At 41.6% G+C, this 18,946-nt stretch overlaps 1 protein-coding gene across 2 annotated transcripts in view; it reads right to left on the bottom strand.

Annotated features, from left to right (window-relative positions):
- Window positions 1-11,961: 11,961 nt before the first annotated feature.
- Window positions 11,962-18,946, bottom strand: part of KCNAB1 (potassium voltage-gated channel subfamily A regulatory beta subunit 1) — a 525,646-nt gene continuing 518,661 nt past the window's right edge. For both annotated transcript variants that reach the window (XM_075340709.1, XM_075340710.1), the window contains exon 14: window positions 11,962-17,669. In XM_075340709.1, the coding sequence (XP_075196824.1) occupies window positions 17,580-17,669 (90 nt within the window). In that variant the 3' untranslated portion in view covers window positions 11,962-17,579. The remainder of the gene's footprint in view (window positions 17,670-18,946) is intronic.

Consider the following 18,946-nt stretch of genomic DNA (forward strand, 5'->3'; position numbering starts at 1 on the left):
AATATTTTGCAAATATTGGTGTGTGTCTGTTCCAATGTCCTCCCCTGCTGTGTAAACTAGCAATCTGCTTATATTAACTCCCCTCACTTAATACAATCCTCCATTTGATTATCTGACCTGTTTCCCCATAGGCCTCTCCTTTGTTCACACCTGATAGCTTTCAAGTGCAGCTTTTAATTGTATGAGTGAAATATACCGTATTTTCAGATTATAAGTCGCACTTCCCCCAAAAATACTCTTATACCTCTGGTACCCTAAGTATGTTTTTGGTGTTATTTATATATATTATATATATATATATATATATATATATATATATATATATATATATAATAGATATATGCTCCCCAGCCTGGCCCCCATGCTGGTATATATATATCTCCCCCAGCCTGGTCGCTATGCTGATGATATATATGACCCCCAGACTGGGCCCTAACCTGATTGTATGAGAAGTGTGTATTTTTCTGAAAATTCAATAAAAACCTTTATGATGTTCCGTGTGTGTGTGTGCGTGCGTGCGTGCGTGCGTGCGTGTGCGTGTGCGTGTGTGTGTATATAGAGATATATATAGATATCTCCCCCAGCCTGGCATGTACGCTGCTATATATATATATATCTCCCCCATACCGCATTGAAAAATAAAACCATCATACTCACCTACTAGGCTCCTGGTGGACCCACGGCCAGCGGATCACAACATTATCGTGCGCACAAGACATGAAAGTCCAAGCACTTTGCGATGTCCTGCGTGTGCGCTCATCGCTGTTATCAGTGGTAGTGCTGGGAAATTATATTTCCCAGCACAATCTTAGAGGTTAGCTATATCGGCGCGCTGCACGCAGCGATATAGTTAACAGTAGCGCAGCTCCAGTTGGGCGCCCTCTGAGCACGGGCGCCCCATAGCTGCGCTTCTGTTTGAAAGTAAAGGAACAGCGCAGCTCCTCTCCCACTGAGAGGAATCATCTGTTTCTCTGAATGGGGGCCTTGGGCCCCCAAACCTGCCGAGCCCGGTCAAAGTGGCGACCGCTGCGACTGCGGTCATTACGCCCCTGGGCAGAGCGCCTTCTGTGAGTGGACAGCAGCTTTTCTGCAGATCTACAGAAATGAACAAGCAATCAGACTGCTGATCCTAATAGCGCCCTAAGAGGACTAGTAAAATAAAAAAAATAAAAAAAGTTTTAAAAAATAAAAGTTCAAATCACCCCCATTCGCCCCATTGAAAATTAAAGGGTTAAAAAAATAAACACACATTTGGTATTGCCATGTTCAGAAATGCCTGATCTATCAAAATATAAAATTAATTAATTTGATCGGTAAATGGTGTAGCAGCAAAAAAAAGCTCCAAATGACAAAATTACGTTTTTTCGTCGCTGCATATTTTGCACAAGATGCGATAACAGGCGATCAAAACATAGCATCTGCGCAAAAATAGTACAGTGAAAAACATCAGCTCAAGATGCAAAAAAAAAAAGCCGTCACTGAGCCATAGATAACGAAAAATGAGAATGCTACTGATCGCGGAGAATGATGCAAAAAGTGCACCCTTTTTTGGACAAAATTGTGAATTTTTGTAACCCCATACATGTTTGGTGTCTATGAACTCGTACCGACCTGAGGCATAAGGCTACTTTCACACTTGCATTGTGCAGCATCCGTCACGATCAGTTGTGTGACTGATGTAACGGATGCGTTGCAGATAGTGGCACAACTGATGTGACTGATGCTGCAAAAAAACTGATGTTTTTCATTGTTTTGTGTTTTTCTTTTACTGTTTGGCTGGGCGCTGATTGCTCACAAAAGCCGGCCACCTGAATACTTTATTTGCTTTCCCCATTTCATCTACATGAGGCTTGCAATTTGGCTAGGCTGTGTTGTCTGCTGCCCTTTTGTACAAGGTGTGAATTGGGACTGCTGCTACATCTACATTATTATGAGGAACTATGAAAATGGCTGGTGATAATCTGGCACATCTGCAAACCTGTCTTAGGTCTGGGCTCATACAATTGTAAACACAATGCCAACAAACCAACTATATTCCTTCTGGGAGAACACAAAAGTGGGCTTGAGTCTGTATATAAGTCCTAAGCCACACGGTGAGAAAATCGGTGCGAGTGGAGTGTGATAAAACATCGCATTCCACTCGGACCAATATTAGCCTGTGTGTCAGCACACATGAGCGATTATTTTCTCAGCCCTAATCGGACCGAGAAAACAATCGCAGCATGCTGCGACTGTAATGCGAGACTCTTTCTCTCGCACCCATTCAAGTGTATGGGGCGAGAGAAAAATCGCCCTGCACTCGCGGTACACCGGTGTTGTCTTTTTTTACAGGTAACCGCACCACTGTGTTGTAGACTGAACCATAATCAATAATAGGGGATGAAGGAGCTAGGGACTTTAGGGACTATATTTTGGTGACTATACCTTCTATGATTCAGATCGTACTCCCACCACCATGTTTGTCCTGTAGACTGTGTTAAATTTAAATGGAATTAGGGTTTAGTAACCCATCCGGCTATAATCAGTGTGGCAGACCCGTTACAAGCTATACCTTTCTCCCAAAATCTAGACTGAGTACAGGTTTCATTGTGTATGCATTCTGGTATTAATACCTTGAGCACTTCCAGAGGTAAGGCTAAATATGGCGTAGTGTTTAAAGATATTGGACTGTAGGTATATATAGGTAGTTGATATAGATAGAGCGATAGTGTAGAATAGGGACATGCAGTATAGGGAAAGCTGTGTGCCACAAATCTGCATTTAATGAGAAATAAGATAGGTACTTGTCAGTGCCTGCTAAAGAGTTGCCAGTACACAATCTAAATAGCTATTGCTCCTCATTATTGCCTGCTCCAAATTAGCCAGTGAAGTACATTTCTAGACATCCTGTGTCTTGCATGGACCATACCTCAATGCTGTGCAAACATACTATGGGAAAATAGGAGTGCAGTTGATGCCACTGTCCTTCTGTCTGCCTGAACTGTTTTTAATCTCAAGACTCCAAGACGGGTCTCCAACTTGTCTTTTGTCTGTATTGCTAGGGTTCTGGGAGCAAAAGGCCTATGCTTGTCACTCATGCATCTTTTGATGTTTAAAATGAAAATGTCAGCTGACATCCTGTGTGTTGCATGGACCATACTTCCCTGGTGTGCAAAGCCACTATGGGGGTAAGGGGGCAATTGATGCCTCCGTACTGCTGTCTGCCTGAAAGGTTTTTAATCTCAATACTCCAAAATGGGTCTCTAAATTTTCTTTTGTCTGTATTGCCAGGGTTCTGGGAGCAAGAGGCCTACTCCTGTCACTCATGCATCTCGATTTCTAAAATGAAATTGCCAGCCCACATCTTGTGTGTGTGTGTTGCATGGACCATAGTTCCTTACTGTGCAAAGCTATTTTGGGGAAATGGGGGAGCAATTGATGCCACTATCCTGATGTCAGCCTTAAAGGTTTTTAATCTCAAGACTCCAAGACGGATCTCCAAATTCTCTTTTCTCTGTATTGCCAGGGTTCTGGGAGAAAGAGGCCTACGCCCGTCACTCATGCATTTCTTGATTATTAAAATGAAAATACACGTATACTGTGTGTAAGTCAACGCAATCAGGCAGTGCTTAAATTTATATGCATTGGTGAACGCAGTCACATAGCTGCAGAATTGTGAACCACTATCCAGGCAGAGTTTGATCAATGGCTGTCTCCACTGAACCTGGAGCCAGGGAAAGCCATGTGCAATAACGGTGAAAATCTAGTGGCAGCACTACGCCTGCATTGCATGAATCAGCCTGGTGCCTGGTTGTACAGAAATTTCTAGGGCGCTATTTTGGCCTGGATGTACTGCTGCAGAAGGTATGGTTGCTGTGTGTTCACTTATTAAAATGGAAATGCCAGCCCACATCCTGTGTGTTGCATGGACTATACTTCCCTGGTCTGCAAACACACTATGGGCAAAGGGGGAAATTGTTGCTGCTGTCCTGCTGTGTGCATGCAATGTTTTTAAATATCAAGACTCCAAGGTGGGTTTCCAAGTTGTGTCTTGTTTGTACTGGCAGGAGTAAGGAAGCACCAGCCCTACACCTGTCTCTCAACCACCTCTATATTTCTTATGTCAATAGTCTAAGGAAGCTAATGGCTATGCCAAAACAGTGGTGCAGCACTATAAAACGTATTTTTGCTGTTTTGAAAGAATTTCGACCCCCTAAAGGTATTTTCTCTGCCTTATGTTGGGTGTCCCATTGAATCCAATAGGGCTCTAAAAGGTTCAAAGTTCGGTTCAGTGAACGTAGCGTTTGTTCCATTAGGGTCGGCGAACCGAACTTTGAAAGGTTTGCTCATATCTACTCAGAACCAAACAAACGAGGAAGGTAATGCAAGAGTGCAGAGGACTATGTGACATGTGGGCAGCCATGCAGGTAAGCAGAGGGCCACGTAGCATGAGGATGGCTGTACAGGAAAGAGGAGGGAGAAGGGACATGGCACTAGGACGCTGTGGAGCGCTGGCGCACTAGGCAAACGAGGGAAGTACACAAGTAAAAGTTTAGTTTATGCAGTGATCTTTTGATGGCTATAGTGATTTAATGTTTATATACATTGAATTCTTGAACAAAGTGAGCACACGATAAGGAATAATAAAGATAATAACTTCAAGTTGACATATTCTCTTTAATAAGCAGCTCCATTAATATACACTCGCAATATAAATGCAGTAATAGATTCATCTGCTTTCAACTAATTAAATTTATAATTTTGTATTATAAGTAAAATGACTTCATAAGGATAGTAAATTTTCATCTGTAGGAGTAAAATAAACAATTATCACAAAAATATACTGTAAATATAGTTAGAGGTAAGGTCAGCTATAGTGGATTATATAGAGAAATCAACAGCAGATCGTCAAACTATCCAGCACATTGTTGAGGAGTGCCCCCTGAGATCCTACCATGCTGACAAGAAGGATTTCTATATTGTAAATGATAACGCTATTGCATATATAGAAAATCTTGATATTCAAATTTGATTTTTATCCTGTTGATATTTTTCAATCACTGTCTGGTGTTTATTTTTATATGATGGTAAGATATACGTTCATACGATTAAATAAAAAGCAGACTAAAGTCTTGTGACAGTACGATATATTATTATATATTATATACCGGTATATATTTTTATATATATTAATGGATTGTAAGCCTTAAAATATATTTAATTTGCTTTGATTGTTCTTGATCTGTGTTCAGCATAAGATAATTTTAACTATACTTAAATTAAGTCTGTCAAATCCAGAACACTGGTTAAACTGCTTATACAGACATATAGGGGACTAAGATCATATAAAAACCATACTTTTAGTGTAGATTTTCATACTTTAGTTGCCAGAAAAAAAAAATATTTTAAATATAGTATTGAGTTGCGGCCGCTTACAGGACACAGTGATAAGAGCTAGTAATGACATTATTTGAGTGTCCGTGCAGAGGTGCAGATTGAGGTCAGGAATCGCTCGCTTGAGAACTGTCAATGAAGATATGCCATATTGCTAAATTTGAAAATTGGAGGGGAGTAACAGTACACTGGGCCCTTGGCCATGCCAAAAGTGCACCAAAGCTTTCTAATTTGTATATGAAATAGTTTTTTTCTGACGACTAAACGACTAATAGTTACATTAGAAGTGTAATATATAGTAATGGTATAGTTTATACCAGAAATATAATTTTCATAGGGGCTAAGTCTCCTACGTACCTGTATAAGGGGTTTTATTAGTGTATATGGAGTGACAAACTCCTTTTAAAGATAACATGTCATATCCTTAAAGGCTATGTATTTGCTGAAATGTGGTAAAAGTATTTAAATCCTGTTTATCTAGGGCGGTGTAGAGGACACTACATAGTGAACACAGCTGTAAAAACTCACTTGCACCACTTCGATGATTGAAAGCAAGCAGCTGCAGGGAGAATAAAAGTTTATTTTCTCTCAGTAGCTGCTGCTCCGATAAACTGGCTAAATATGATTTCAAAGCTATTTTCTTGGAGATTACCATATAAAGAATATCTTTCCCTTCATGTCTGGTGTGATGAATTATTTGATTACTCATTATGACATTTCTCTGCTATGTCACCTTGAAATAGATAAATATATTGACAACTGAGTGTTACTAGGGGTTCCTACACAGACTAATACTGCTCATTCAGTACTTAAAGAGTCTGTGTAATGACACATCCCTTTACCAAGGGGCAGATCCAGTTCGATATGTTGACAACAGATATGTCTCAACTTATTCATAGGCTTCCAGGAGGAATAGTGGAGGAACAGCAAAACTTTGAATTTCAACAAGAAATTGCAGTCTTTTTTTGGGGGGGGGAAGGGTGGATATATTTATTTACTTAAATAGGCATGTAAAGGGACAACTACACTGCAAGATAATTGTGAATGACCTTTGTTACAACTAACAAAATGATCTTTTGCACAGTGTAAAGGATCATCGTTTTTGGTAGTGCATTGTCCCATGTAAACTGGACTCACACACTCAAGAACCATGCCAGCATTTGAGCACTGAGCAATCCAGCATAAAGTGCTCAGTGCGTATCGTTTACTGTTGTCTGCCTGTGTAAAAAGGCATTGAAACAACTGCCAATTGATAAAAGTTTACCAATTTTACCAATCAGTGGTCATGTCTTGATTGGTCAGTATAAATAGACTGAGTTTTAAGCTGGTACCACACATTTTTGCATGTGTAAAGAATATACTGTTCTGTTTTTCATCAGTTTTTGGTCTGTGTCAGATTTTACATTCAGTGTTAATTGAGTTTTTCTTGCATGCAAAAAAAAAAAGATTTTCTAACTTCTGTCAGTGAAAAACGGACAGCATTAGGAAGAAACTAGGATGTCGTCAATGTGCCGTCTGAGTTATTCACTGACTGAGTGTATAGACTGGGTGAGTTTCATCCACGACTAGGATCAAAAACAGACATCTCTCAGCAATTTTTTTGCGGACTCTCGGTCTGCAAAAAGAAAAGATGTGATAAACCCCATAAACTATAATGTGTTTTTGTTCCAGCAGTTAAAAAACATGTGTAGAGCACATACAAGAAAATTTAACAAGTGAAAGGGTCCTCTGAGTTCAAGAGAAATTAGAACTCTAAATTCAGAACGCTTAAGTCCCCCCAGGGAGTAGTTTATTGCCCCCTTCTTGGACATGTTTGTGAGATTGTATACCTAAATACAATATATATATATTATGCAGTCACCACTTCTGCACATGGTCTTTGCTGTAGGGGAGTCATAAAACACTTTGGTGTCAGTAAAGTTGTCTCGGAAGACACCACAAGATCCTAAAATTGATCTTTCTAGAGCTATACCTCACACAGTGCTATTTCTGGGCAGTTTTCTATGCATATTTTTCCACTAAACACTAAGAGTGGACCTTAAAGAAAGGAAAATTGTCAAGGAAGGACTTGGGCTCTAATCCTGATTTTGACTGGAACAAAATAATATAAAACAGCATTAATATTGCACACGAGAACAAATCCCTGTATTAAATCATAAAATTGATTGATACCAGTATTGCCCAATACATATGGGCAGCACAGTGGCTCAGTGGTTAGCACTGCAGCGCTGGGGTCCTGTGTTAAAATCCCACCAAGGAGAACATCTGCAAGGAGTTTGTATGTTTTCCCCTTGTTTGGGTGGGTTTCTTCTGGGTTCTTTGGTTTCCTCTCACACTCCAAAGATATACTGATAGGGAATTTAGAATGTGAGCCCCAATGGGGACAGTGATGATCATATCTGTAAAGTGTTATGTAATTAATGGTGCTATATAAGTGAATAAATATTATTAATACATAACATTTTTGGGTAGATGGATGTAATAAGGTGGATACTTGCTTACTGAATAGATACTAAAAGTAATAGGCTCGCTGGTAGGGTCAGGGATAGTGCAGAAGACTACTGTATACCTCCTGCGTGTGGGTGGATTTGAAGTCCCCGTGCAGCAATTCAGTTAATTATACCATGCGGAAATATACAGAAGAGATCTTTCATAAACATAGTTTACAATACTGGACATTCATTTATACTAACAACTACTTTCCCCTCACTACTAATATACTTTCTTAGAGCGGACATAGATATAAAATATGGCTATTAGTAGCTTTATATTGAAAGATCTAGCTGTAGCTGGAAAATACTGCTGCTCTGGGAAACCAGAAGTTGTACTGCTATCTATGTATATGGACATATAATAAAAGCAATGATATGACTTGCTTTGGAAAGTGGTGATGAAGGAAGTATAGTGGTGATTGCCTGATTCGTAAAACAGTAATGCAAATCGAATGTGTACAATACTATTTCAGTTCTATAAGCCTTTAACTCACGGGTAGTTGGCCACACAATCCACTAATACTGAGACTCAATGGGAAATCTGTCTATCCTTGCATCCCTTCATTAGCAAAATATCATAAAACCACTTATAGGGTCAAAATGATACTTTTTTTTTTTTCTAGAGATCTGATTTGGCAGTCATGAGAAATCTAGGGTTGAAGCCATATGCAAATCGGGCTGGAAGTGCATTGGGGTGGAGTCAATGCACCTGGGAGAATTAGTCCAAGAACAAAACAACAAATAATGAAACACCACTCACCTATTCTACCCTTATAATTCAGCCCTGATCCTCCCAACTTTTACATAATGCCAGCACATGGCTGCTAATTAGTGGCCAAAGAGGTCTTATCCCATACTGCCAGTATCAATGCTTAGGAATGATAGCGATGACCACTACACTGATCACATACCAGCTGCTAGCAGAAAAAAGCCCGGTGGTACTGCTGTAGAGTCAGCAGCAGATTGTCAGGGAGAATCCATCAGTAATGCTTTTCAAGTTGGATATCGTGTAACTGCTTTAACAAAACGCTCCACATAAAATACAAATATAGGGGCTGATTAATTTTTTGCTTTACACCCACGTAGTCTGGTTACATCCACCAAAGTTCTGCAAGATTTTTGTTTTAGATAAATGTATTAACTACAGTCCGTAACTTTATTGGACCAAAAAGAAAGGATGAGTGTGCAAATATCAGCAAGAAGTGAACGGGACAAAAACTTTACATATAAGAAAGTTTGTACCATTCTATGTGTCAAAATTTCAGAGGATAGTACATTATGAAGAAATATTCTTTTTGGTCTTCTTGGATTCCCCAATTACTACCCCTTCAGGCTCTGCATAAGGCGTTGCACAAAGTTTAAGCTTTACTCGTAGTGTGCCATTAAATGAGATCACCTTTAGCGTTAACAATTCGTTCCTGACCTTTATGTGTATCACAGTCCAAATACGAGTATGGACTATGATGTATGGACTGGCCATGGGTCTCCTGATCTAAACTTGACAGCTTTTTATACTGTATGCCTCTGAAGAGGTCAAGTTCGAGTTAGGAGACCCATAGTCAGTCCTGTACATCATAGACCATACTCAAACCATGACAAACAGATGTGTCCCACACTCCCCAGACATACTGATAGGGAATTTAGATTGTGAGGCCGATTAAGGAGAGCGATGATAGCGTATGTACAGTAAAATGCTGTGGAAATCATGGCGCTATGTAAGTGATAAAATAAATAAATAACAAATACACACAAAATACCATACTTTTCGAATTATAAGACGCACTTTTCCAAAAACTTGGTAGGAAAATAAGGGATGTGTCTTATAATCCGAATATAGCTTATCGGGGTGGGGGATGGAGTCACAGGAGACAGGGGCGATGCTGCGGACTGTGCGCTGTGCTGCGGACTGTGCGCTGTGCTGCAGGTGGTGCACTGTGCTGGTGCTCGCTGCAGATCGTGAGGCAAGGGCAGCCATCCTGAAAATGTCGGCGGTGCGGGCTTCAAATAATAGTGCCCGAGTTGACGCATGCGCAGATGGAGCTATCTGCTCAAGATTTTATCTGTGCACGCGCCGCCTTCGGCCCAATGACCTCCCAACAGTGAACTTAAAGAAAATGGCAACCAGAGGTAGTGCGTGCGCAGATGAGATCCCGGATTGTCATTGAGCCAATAGCTCAATCTACGCACGCGCCGACTCCAAGCGCCATTTCTTTGAAGCCCGCACCACAACAGTTTCCAGCGCCCGCAGTGAGCATCTGGGACACCGCTGCACCACTCGCAGCATCGCCCTACTCCACCAGTGCCCCTGCCTCCTCTGACCCTGCTCCACTACCGCTGTCACCCCCACTTCGGTAAAACACCACCTGATTATAAGACGGACCCTGTATTTTTTTTTACCTTTTTTTCCTGTAAATTTGGGGTGCGTCTTATAAAATGAAAAATATGGTATACTATAGACACTATATGCATTGTTGCTTTGCAGCACTGGGGTCCAGGGTCCAAATCCCACTAAAGAGAACATCTGCAAGAAGTTTGTATGTTCTTCCCATATTTGTGTGGGTTTCCTCCAGGTTCTCGAGTTTCTTCTCACACTCCAAAGACATACAGATAGGGATGTTAGATTGCGAGACAGCGATAATGTGTGTAAAATGCTGTGGAATTAATGGCGGTATATAAGTGAGTAAAATAAATTTGTGAGTGCTGCATTATGAAGATGGATTCACACACAGTGTTTTATTTTTTCTTTCAAATCTTAAACAAGTTTTTTGAGCCAAAGCTAGAAGTAAAGCGGGCTTTACACGCTGCAACATCGCTAGCCGATGCTAGCGATGCCGAGCGCGATAGCACCCGCCCCCATCGTACGGCCGATATGTGGTGATCGCTGCCGTAGCGAACATTATCGCTACGGCAGCGTCACACGCACATACCTGCTCTGCGACGTCGCTGTGACCGGCGATCCGCCTCCTTTCTAAGGGGGCGGTTCGTTCAGCGTCACAGCAGCGTCACTGAACCGCCGCCCAATAGAAAAGGAGGGGAGGAGATGATCGGCCGGAACATGCCGCCCACCTCCTTCCTTCCTCCTTTTCCGGTGTTCCAGCGGCGTCACACACAGCGATGTGTGCTGCCGCAGGAGCGACAAACAACATCATACCTGTCACTGCAGCGATATTAAGGAAATGAGCGACGTGACAACGAGCAACGATTTTTGACGTTTTTGTGCTCGTTGATTGTCGCTCATTTGCGTTACACGCTGCTATGTCACTACCGGCGCAGGATGTGCGTCACTAACGACGTGACCCCGACGATATATCGTTACCGATATCGCAGCGTGTAAAGCCCCCTTAAGTCAAGCAGAAAGGAGAAACATACATCTTTCCATTATGTTTTCCGTTTCCTTTGATTTCAGTTTTGGCCTAGGCTGAAAATGGAACAGCAGCAAAGCCACAGTTGCGTTTTCTTTTTTTAAATAGTGTGTTGTTAATCCCCTCTTAAGATTTTTTATTTTTCTAAAGCTTCATCTTAAAGCAAAAGTAAATTGTTACAAACCATATAACACAACTGCATTTCATTATACAAAAGAGCTCCCTGCAGCCGTAGGATTACATTTTACTTAGAAATTACACCAATAACCTTCTTTTATAAAATATACAAGTTCAAAAATACCATACTGTTATCTTTACATTATTCAGTACAACCAAATTCTGTCAATTTTTACAGATTAGGTACATTAAGGAAAAATATATAAAAATCAAGATCCTTTAGTGCTTTAAATACACATACAACCAGCAATCATGATAATAATGTACAATATTTGTTTCCCCTGGTAAGGTTTAGTAAGGTATGCTTTTGATGTGAATACAAGGTATCCATAAACCTGTGTGTATTGTGTTGTTTAACCTACCCACATTTGTCCCACCATACGGCCACCTTGGATAGATATAATGATTAGGGATGATCGACTACCTCAAATATTCGGCTTCGCGAATATTTGCCGAATAGTTCACCGCTATTCGAGTATTCGCGAATATTCGATGTGCAATGTAAGTCTATGGGAAACCCGAATAACAACTATTCAGAACTATTCGGGCTTCCCATAGACTTACATTACGCATTGAATATTCGCATTGCGGCGACCTATTCGTCGGATATTCGCGCAGCCGAATATTTGAGATATTCGATCATCCCTAATAATGATGAGTAAGCTGCAAAACGTTTAGTTCTTTTTATATGAAACCTAAGAAGAGCTCTGTTTGTTTTAATTTTGTGAATGGAGAAAGGAAAAAATTTCCTTGAGAACAGTGCAAAATATCATAGTTCATGGCCATCTAATATCACAGACTTATAGGAAGACATTGACATTGTGATAAGTAGATGAAGTTCAAAGTTGAGTCTTTCATGATAGGTATAAGGAGGGATGGAACTGATTGATTTCCTGGGCATTAAAGGGAATCGGTCAGCAGGTTTTTGCTATGTAATCTGAAAGCAGCACACTATACAGCCTGGTTCCCATCGCGTTTCCCTTTCTAGGCTGTGTCCAGCTGTTTCATTAAAATTTGTGTTTTATCAGCAAAAGATTATTATTACAGAATTAGGTGTATCGAGCCTCCTAGTCATCTAGTTTGTGTATCCCTGCCCCCAGCACGGATTACTAGCTTTCGTTCAATTTACAGTGTACACAGAAAGCTGTCAATCAGTGGTGTGGGCGGAGCTATACAGTGCTCAGCATTCAGAGAACTGCTAGATTTACTACTGCAGCCAGTAAACTAAGTGAGACATCACTGGAATCAGGGTCTCTGCTTCTACATCATGCTGTTCTCAGATGAGGTATCAAAAACCTGGCTATGTTCACACAGGGCGTTTTTGCCACTTTTGTTTAATTGTTTTTATGCAAATCCATGGTATATAAAATGCTGCTTTTACACTCCCAGTAAAGCCTATGAGATTCCAGAAATCTCATGAACACACAAAATACCTGCATTTATTTTTTCCTGGCTGAAATGGTAATCTGCTTGGTTTTTGCTGCGTTTTTGAAAGAATCAGGATGTCAATTCTTTCAGCCGTTTTTCACCCATACAAAGCAATGAAAACCGTTAAAAACCGCCAGGAAAAAACACACCAAATCCGCAGATTTCCTGCCAAGAGATGAGGTTTTGCTACAGTTTTACTGCAGAAAAAAACACAGTGAAAACTCCCGTGTGAACATAGCCTAACAGATTTCCTTTAAAGGCCAAAGACTGATTAGTCTAGTCCTATGTGAAGACTTCTTATCTGCACTTTTTCTTGGCTTGTATTTTGATATTTAGGAGAATTGTAACAAACATATTGGCCTCAAGCCTCCTTTAACCGTGTATCAGACATTGCCTTAATTCCTTATTAATATCTTTGTCCCTTTTTAGGTAAATAATCATCATATTCCAGTGTGCCTGACTTTTTCCTGAGTCACAGAACAAGAATGATTGAATTATAAAGAGACCAGGAGCCGTTGTGTCTTCCCAGGGGCCCCGGTACTGTATGGTGCCCGTCTATGTGGACTAGGCAGTCCTGGTATTTATTTTTATTATCAGACCTGCCCTTTATACTTTTGTACTTCTCAGTGACTCCTATTAAAGGGGTTGTACCCTACTTTTACATTGATGGCCTTTCCTTACGATAGTTCATCAATGTCTGATCAGCTTTGGTCCGACACATGGCATTCCTGCCGATCAGCTGTTCTCGGTCCTGGCGGAGGCAGCAAGCAGCCGGAAATACTTAGTGGCCACGGCCAAGTACTGTATGTACGCGTCCTATTCAGATCAATAGGAGGTGCAGTACATGGCTCAGAAGACAGGGCAGCTCCGAAACTGAGCATTTCTGGCCGCCTGCTGCCACCACCGGGACCGAGAATAGCTGATCGGTGGGGGTGCGGGGTGTTGGACTCCGGCAGATCAGACACTGATGACCTATCCCAAGAATTGGCCATCAATGTAAGGCGGGTTTTACATGCTGCGACATCGCTAGCATCGGCTAGCGATGTCGTGTGCGATAGCAACTACCCTGTCGATGGCACGATATGTGGTGATCGCTGTCGTAGTGAACATTATCGCTACGGCAGCGTCACACGCACATACCTGTGCAGCGACGTCGCTGTGACCGCCGAACCGCCTCCTTTCTAAGGGGCGGTTCGTTCAGAGTCACAGCGACGTCACAGCAGCGTCACTGAACCGCCACCCAATAGAAAAAGAGGGGAGGAGATGAGTGGCTGGAACATGCCGCCCACCTCCTTCCTTCCTCCTTTTCCGGTAGACGCAGGTAAGGAGATGTTTGTCGTTCCAGTGGCGTCACACACAGCGATGTGTGCTGCCGCAGGAACGACAAACAACATCGTACCGGTCGCTGCAGCGAGGAAATGAGCGACGTGATAATTGGGAATAGGAGGGCATGTCACCGATGAGCGATTTTGAACGTTTTTGCGACGATTCAAAATCGCTCATAGGTGTCACACACAACGACATCGCTAAAGCGGCCGGATGTGCGTCACAAATTCCATGACCCCAACGAGATTGCGTTTTAGCAATGTCGTAGCGTGTAAAGCCACCTTAAAAGTAGTGGACAACCCCTTTAATTCAGATATTGTATGTAAAGGGCATATACACCTTCCAGACCAAATTTTATATAACTATAGTCTATGTAAAAAGTTGAGGAACTCTGCAATTCTTGTTTTGTAGGTCAGAACTACATTCACAGTTGTGCTGGATGGTATTGGAAATAGTCACCATTGTGTCCGAAGACAAATCTGTAAAAGCTAAAATGATTTTTTTTATATTACAATGTGAGATTATAATATAGGGTCTGTTTTACTAAAATACAAAGCAACACAACAGGTCTTGCCCGCATTGAGCTAACTCTGCGTGCTGGAAAATGTCAGCTCCAAAGTATTGTAATTGCGGCTCTTATAGCTTGTAACCAGGAGCAGGTGCAGTGCAGAGTATTTGGAGGATGACTTCACTTTTATGTAGATTAATTTTTTGCGTAAACTGTAAAATGCGGCAATATAACTGATCGGCCGACGCTGGACTGGAAGAGTCAACTGAAATAATGTTCATTCAGTGGAAGAGATCTGAGGTTGACACAAAATAATTGCACACAAAGCATCTGTGGAGCAAGAAGGACATTCATGGAGGTTTTATGCCTGACAGCACCAGAATTAGTAATATTAATCTCATGCAGATTATCAGTGGGTAGGTATGAGTATGAGGAGAACGCTTGCAGCTCTGTTTCACTTTGGTTGCCTATAATAATATCCTGCTTATGTAAAAGTATGGTTGCTACAAATGAAGGTACCTAATAAGGGACACAAGCTTTACATGCAAAAGTTTTCAAAACAAAAGTTCCAACATACGCAAAATATTTTAATAAATGATCCCAGTAATCCCTAGAAATTGTTCTGATTTCCTTATTTTTGTGTACAATTATTTAAAAACATGGCAATCCAAATGTCAAGCCATGGCTTAGAGGTGCAAGGCATGCATTTCATAGCCCTAGCTTCTAGAATGTCTAAATTCCTATACCTTGAACATTTCTATATTTCTGGGGTTGTCCAGTTGTCTTCAATTCTTTAGTTGAGTTCCCCTATTAATAATGTGAACATAAGGTACTCCGGACTCCCCAAATCAGCCGTGATCCATGAAGGAGCCCGCCAGTGAGCGTTCAGGTCCACTGTAGTACCACCACAGGGAAGATTGTCTATTCCAATAAATAGGCTAGGTCATTTAGAAAACAGCTTTCTTCTACAGCCTATTGATGAGGGTCCTGAATGACAGAGCCCCTCTAAATACCCGGACAGTGTATGTAAAACTGGATTTGCAATACTATTTTTAATAAATCAGCAATATGTGAGAATCTAAAACGTAAAGCACTCCAATCACCAGGATTTTCCTATATAAAGCCAGTGCTATACTAGCACTATCACATTGATTCTATACATACCTTTAGTTGCCAGCTAGGATGTATAGCTTTTGAAACACAAGCAAGTAACGTTTGTAAAATGAGAATCTTCTTGAATGACAGCAGCTGATAGCTGGGGTGGGTATTCATAGTTATCCCCTCCCCCTGCTATTTTTCTGTTGGCTGAAGCCCCACCCCTTCTGGTCACATGGGTATGACGTCAGCACAGATCCTTCTAGTCACAAAGTAAAACGATTCCATAATAGAATTAGCATAAATAACAGTAGAGGATGACCGGCAGGGGGCGGGAATCACTATGAAAAGTGATAGCGCCAGTATAGCACTGGCTTTTATGTTATATAGGAAAATCCTAGTGATCGGTGCGCTTTAACCTTTACTAAGTTAATATCATAAAAAAGGGAAGGGGGTGTACTCCTTTTGGTATCAACAAAACACATAATAATGCACATTAATGAAATGAAAAGACAAAAAAACAACAAAACCAACACAGAAATCTCTCCCTTTCGTTTAGAAATGAAAAGGGGGATAATCCCAACTGGCAGAGATTGAGCTGTACACCCAAATCCCAGGGTCATTAATATAAATAAAGGACTGGTCTCACCCATCCCGTGGTCTTCATGGGTAGTCATCAGGATCCTTTAAAGTTCACTTCCTGAACTGCATAGGGGGCAATCCGGCTTGTATAGGGGGCAATCCGGTTTGTAGTTAAGCCATGTGAACCCCCATTTGCTCCCGCCCTTACAAGGGGAGTCCACAGTTGTCTCTAACAGTGTCTTCATCCTGGCATCTTAGGCATCCCAACAAGTTTCCTCTACTCGGATTAGTCAGGGGAATATTACCTGAGCAGTATACTAACCACTCCTAGTCCTGCTATAATAATACACCAAGCAAAATGCTTTTTTTTTTGTCTTTTCATTAGTGTGCATTATTATGTGTTTTTTATACCAAAGGGAGTACACCCTCCTTCCTTTTTTTATATTAACTTAGTAAAGGTTAGGTTTTATATTCTCACATATTGCTGATTTATTATTTTGATTAGTGAGTCTCATTGATTGAGGTCAGAGTGATATACCTCTATTTTGCTGCATTATACGCAATACTATTGTTAGTTTGATTTCTGCATAAAGAAAACAATACACTTTGAGGAAAACAGTCTTAAAGGTTAAAGAGCCTTCATTTCTATAAAGAAAGAAAGAAGTCTGACTGTTTTTACAGTAAACGTTTCTCTTGGTGCGCCCCAGTCCCTCAAATAGCCCCATACGTGGGTAATAAATTGCTGGGCCATACTGACCCTGTTTATAGTAAAGCCATCATCTTCCAAAAAAATATGAATGTAGATAAAAGTGAACATATATTTTCTAGGAGCCATTCTGCAGCTCTTCCATGGAGATGCAGTAATGTGTCAGTCTGATGCATAGTTTCTGGACCTAATTACCCCGTATAATACAGAATACAGTTCCCCTTTCACCCCATAGAACAACAAAGCTGTAATAAAACATATTGCATATTACATGTCTGTCCTAGAAATTCTTTCTTCCATTGAAAGTCCTTGTATTCTTAAAAATGGCGTTTATTGTTTCTCAGCATAAGCGGTATGCATGAAATCAAACAGTAAGAAACTGATACAAAGAATATATAGTTTTTCTTGTGTGCTTTTAGGTATAGTAGTAGCAAGTACTGGAGCAGGTATCCGGGGAATCCATTAAATGTTTTCCAGTACTATGTAAAGGGCACTAGTAAAACCATGCAGAATGCTCTTCATGCGGTAGGTTACGATCTGTAATCCTTTTTGCTGAATGGCTTGTTTCCCAAAATGTTGTCAACCTCGTTCACGATATGTGATGTCATCTTTGGAAGGAACTGTGCAGAGAGAAACATAAGTGGTGGGTTATAGATCTACTCAGGCATATCATGAGACGAGATGTATGTCACAGTTATGTTAAAGGGAACCTGTCAGCTGGAATTTGATGCTTAAAGGGGTTGTCCACTACTTTTACATTAATGGCCTATTCTTAGGATAGGTCATCAGCCGGGGTCCGACACCGCCAAACTCCCACCGATCAGCTGTTCTCGGTCCCGGCGGCAGAACAGGCAGCCGGAAATGCTCACTTCCAGAGCTGCTCCGTCTTCTGATAGGGGCAGCGGCCGGGGGCTGGAGGAGGAGGGGCACACCTTCTAAATTTCCCAGGCCCTGGCTGTGTGCAATGTTAATCAGATGCAGAAGTGATGTAACGTCTGGAGCTGCTGCTCTCTGGGGCAATTGAAGCTTATTCTATGAAGTGGAGAATCAGGTTTCACTACCTAGCTGTCTGATAGATGAACTGGGGTTTGGTGGATCCCGGAGGAATGATACTTACAGGAAAGCATAGTTACAACTAGAGAAAGAAAAATTTATTAGCTGGTCTGGCGCAACAACTTGTGCATATCATACTGCAAAGATGATGTTGCACCAGGCTCGCTAATAAAAAAATAGCCAGGAATGTCGGGAGGTAATGAAATTCGCAGGCCTCCTGGCTAGTGATCACTGATTACTGATCTGGCCAATGAACGAGAGTCCAGAGAATCTATTATTCTGTCTCTAGTGACAACTGTAAAATTTGGTGAAGGAAGGATAATTGTATGGGGGGGAAGGGGGATGGGGTGTGGGTTAGGCTCATTATTTCAATCAAAGGGTTACTTGACACTAAAGGCCCAGTCACACTAAACAACTTACCAGCGATCCCAACAACGATCCAACCTGATAGGGATCGCTGGTAAGTTGCTAGGAGGTCGCTGGTGAGATGTCACACTGCGACGCTCCAGCGATCCCACCAGCAACCTGACCTGGCAGGGATCGCTGGAGCGTCGCTACACAAGTTGCTGGTGAGCTCACCAGCAACCAGTGACCAGCCCCCAGCCAGCAGCGCCACGTGGAAGCGATGCTGCGCTTGGTAAATATCGGGTAACCAACCCGATATTTACCTTGGTTACCAGCGCACACCGCTTAGTGCTGGCTCCCTGCACACCTAGCCACAGTTATTACCCGATGTGTACTCCGGCTACGTGTGCAGAGAGCAGGGAGCCGGCACTGTCAGCGTGAGAGCGGCGGATGCTGGTAACGAAGGTAAATATCGGGTAACCAAGGTAAGGGCTTCTTG

This window comes from Anomaloglossus baeobatrachus, chromosome 3 (assembly GCF_048569485.1).
Source record: "Anomaloglossus baeobatrachus isolate aAnoBae1 chromosome 3, aAnoBae1.hap1, whole genome shotgun sequence".
In the NCBI taxonomy this organism is placed as follows: domain Eukaryota; kingdom Metazoa; phylum Chordata; class Amphibia; order Anura; family Aromobatidae; genus Anomaloglossus; species Anomaloglossus baeobatrachus.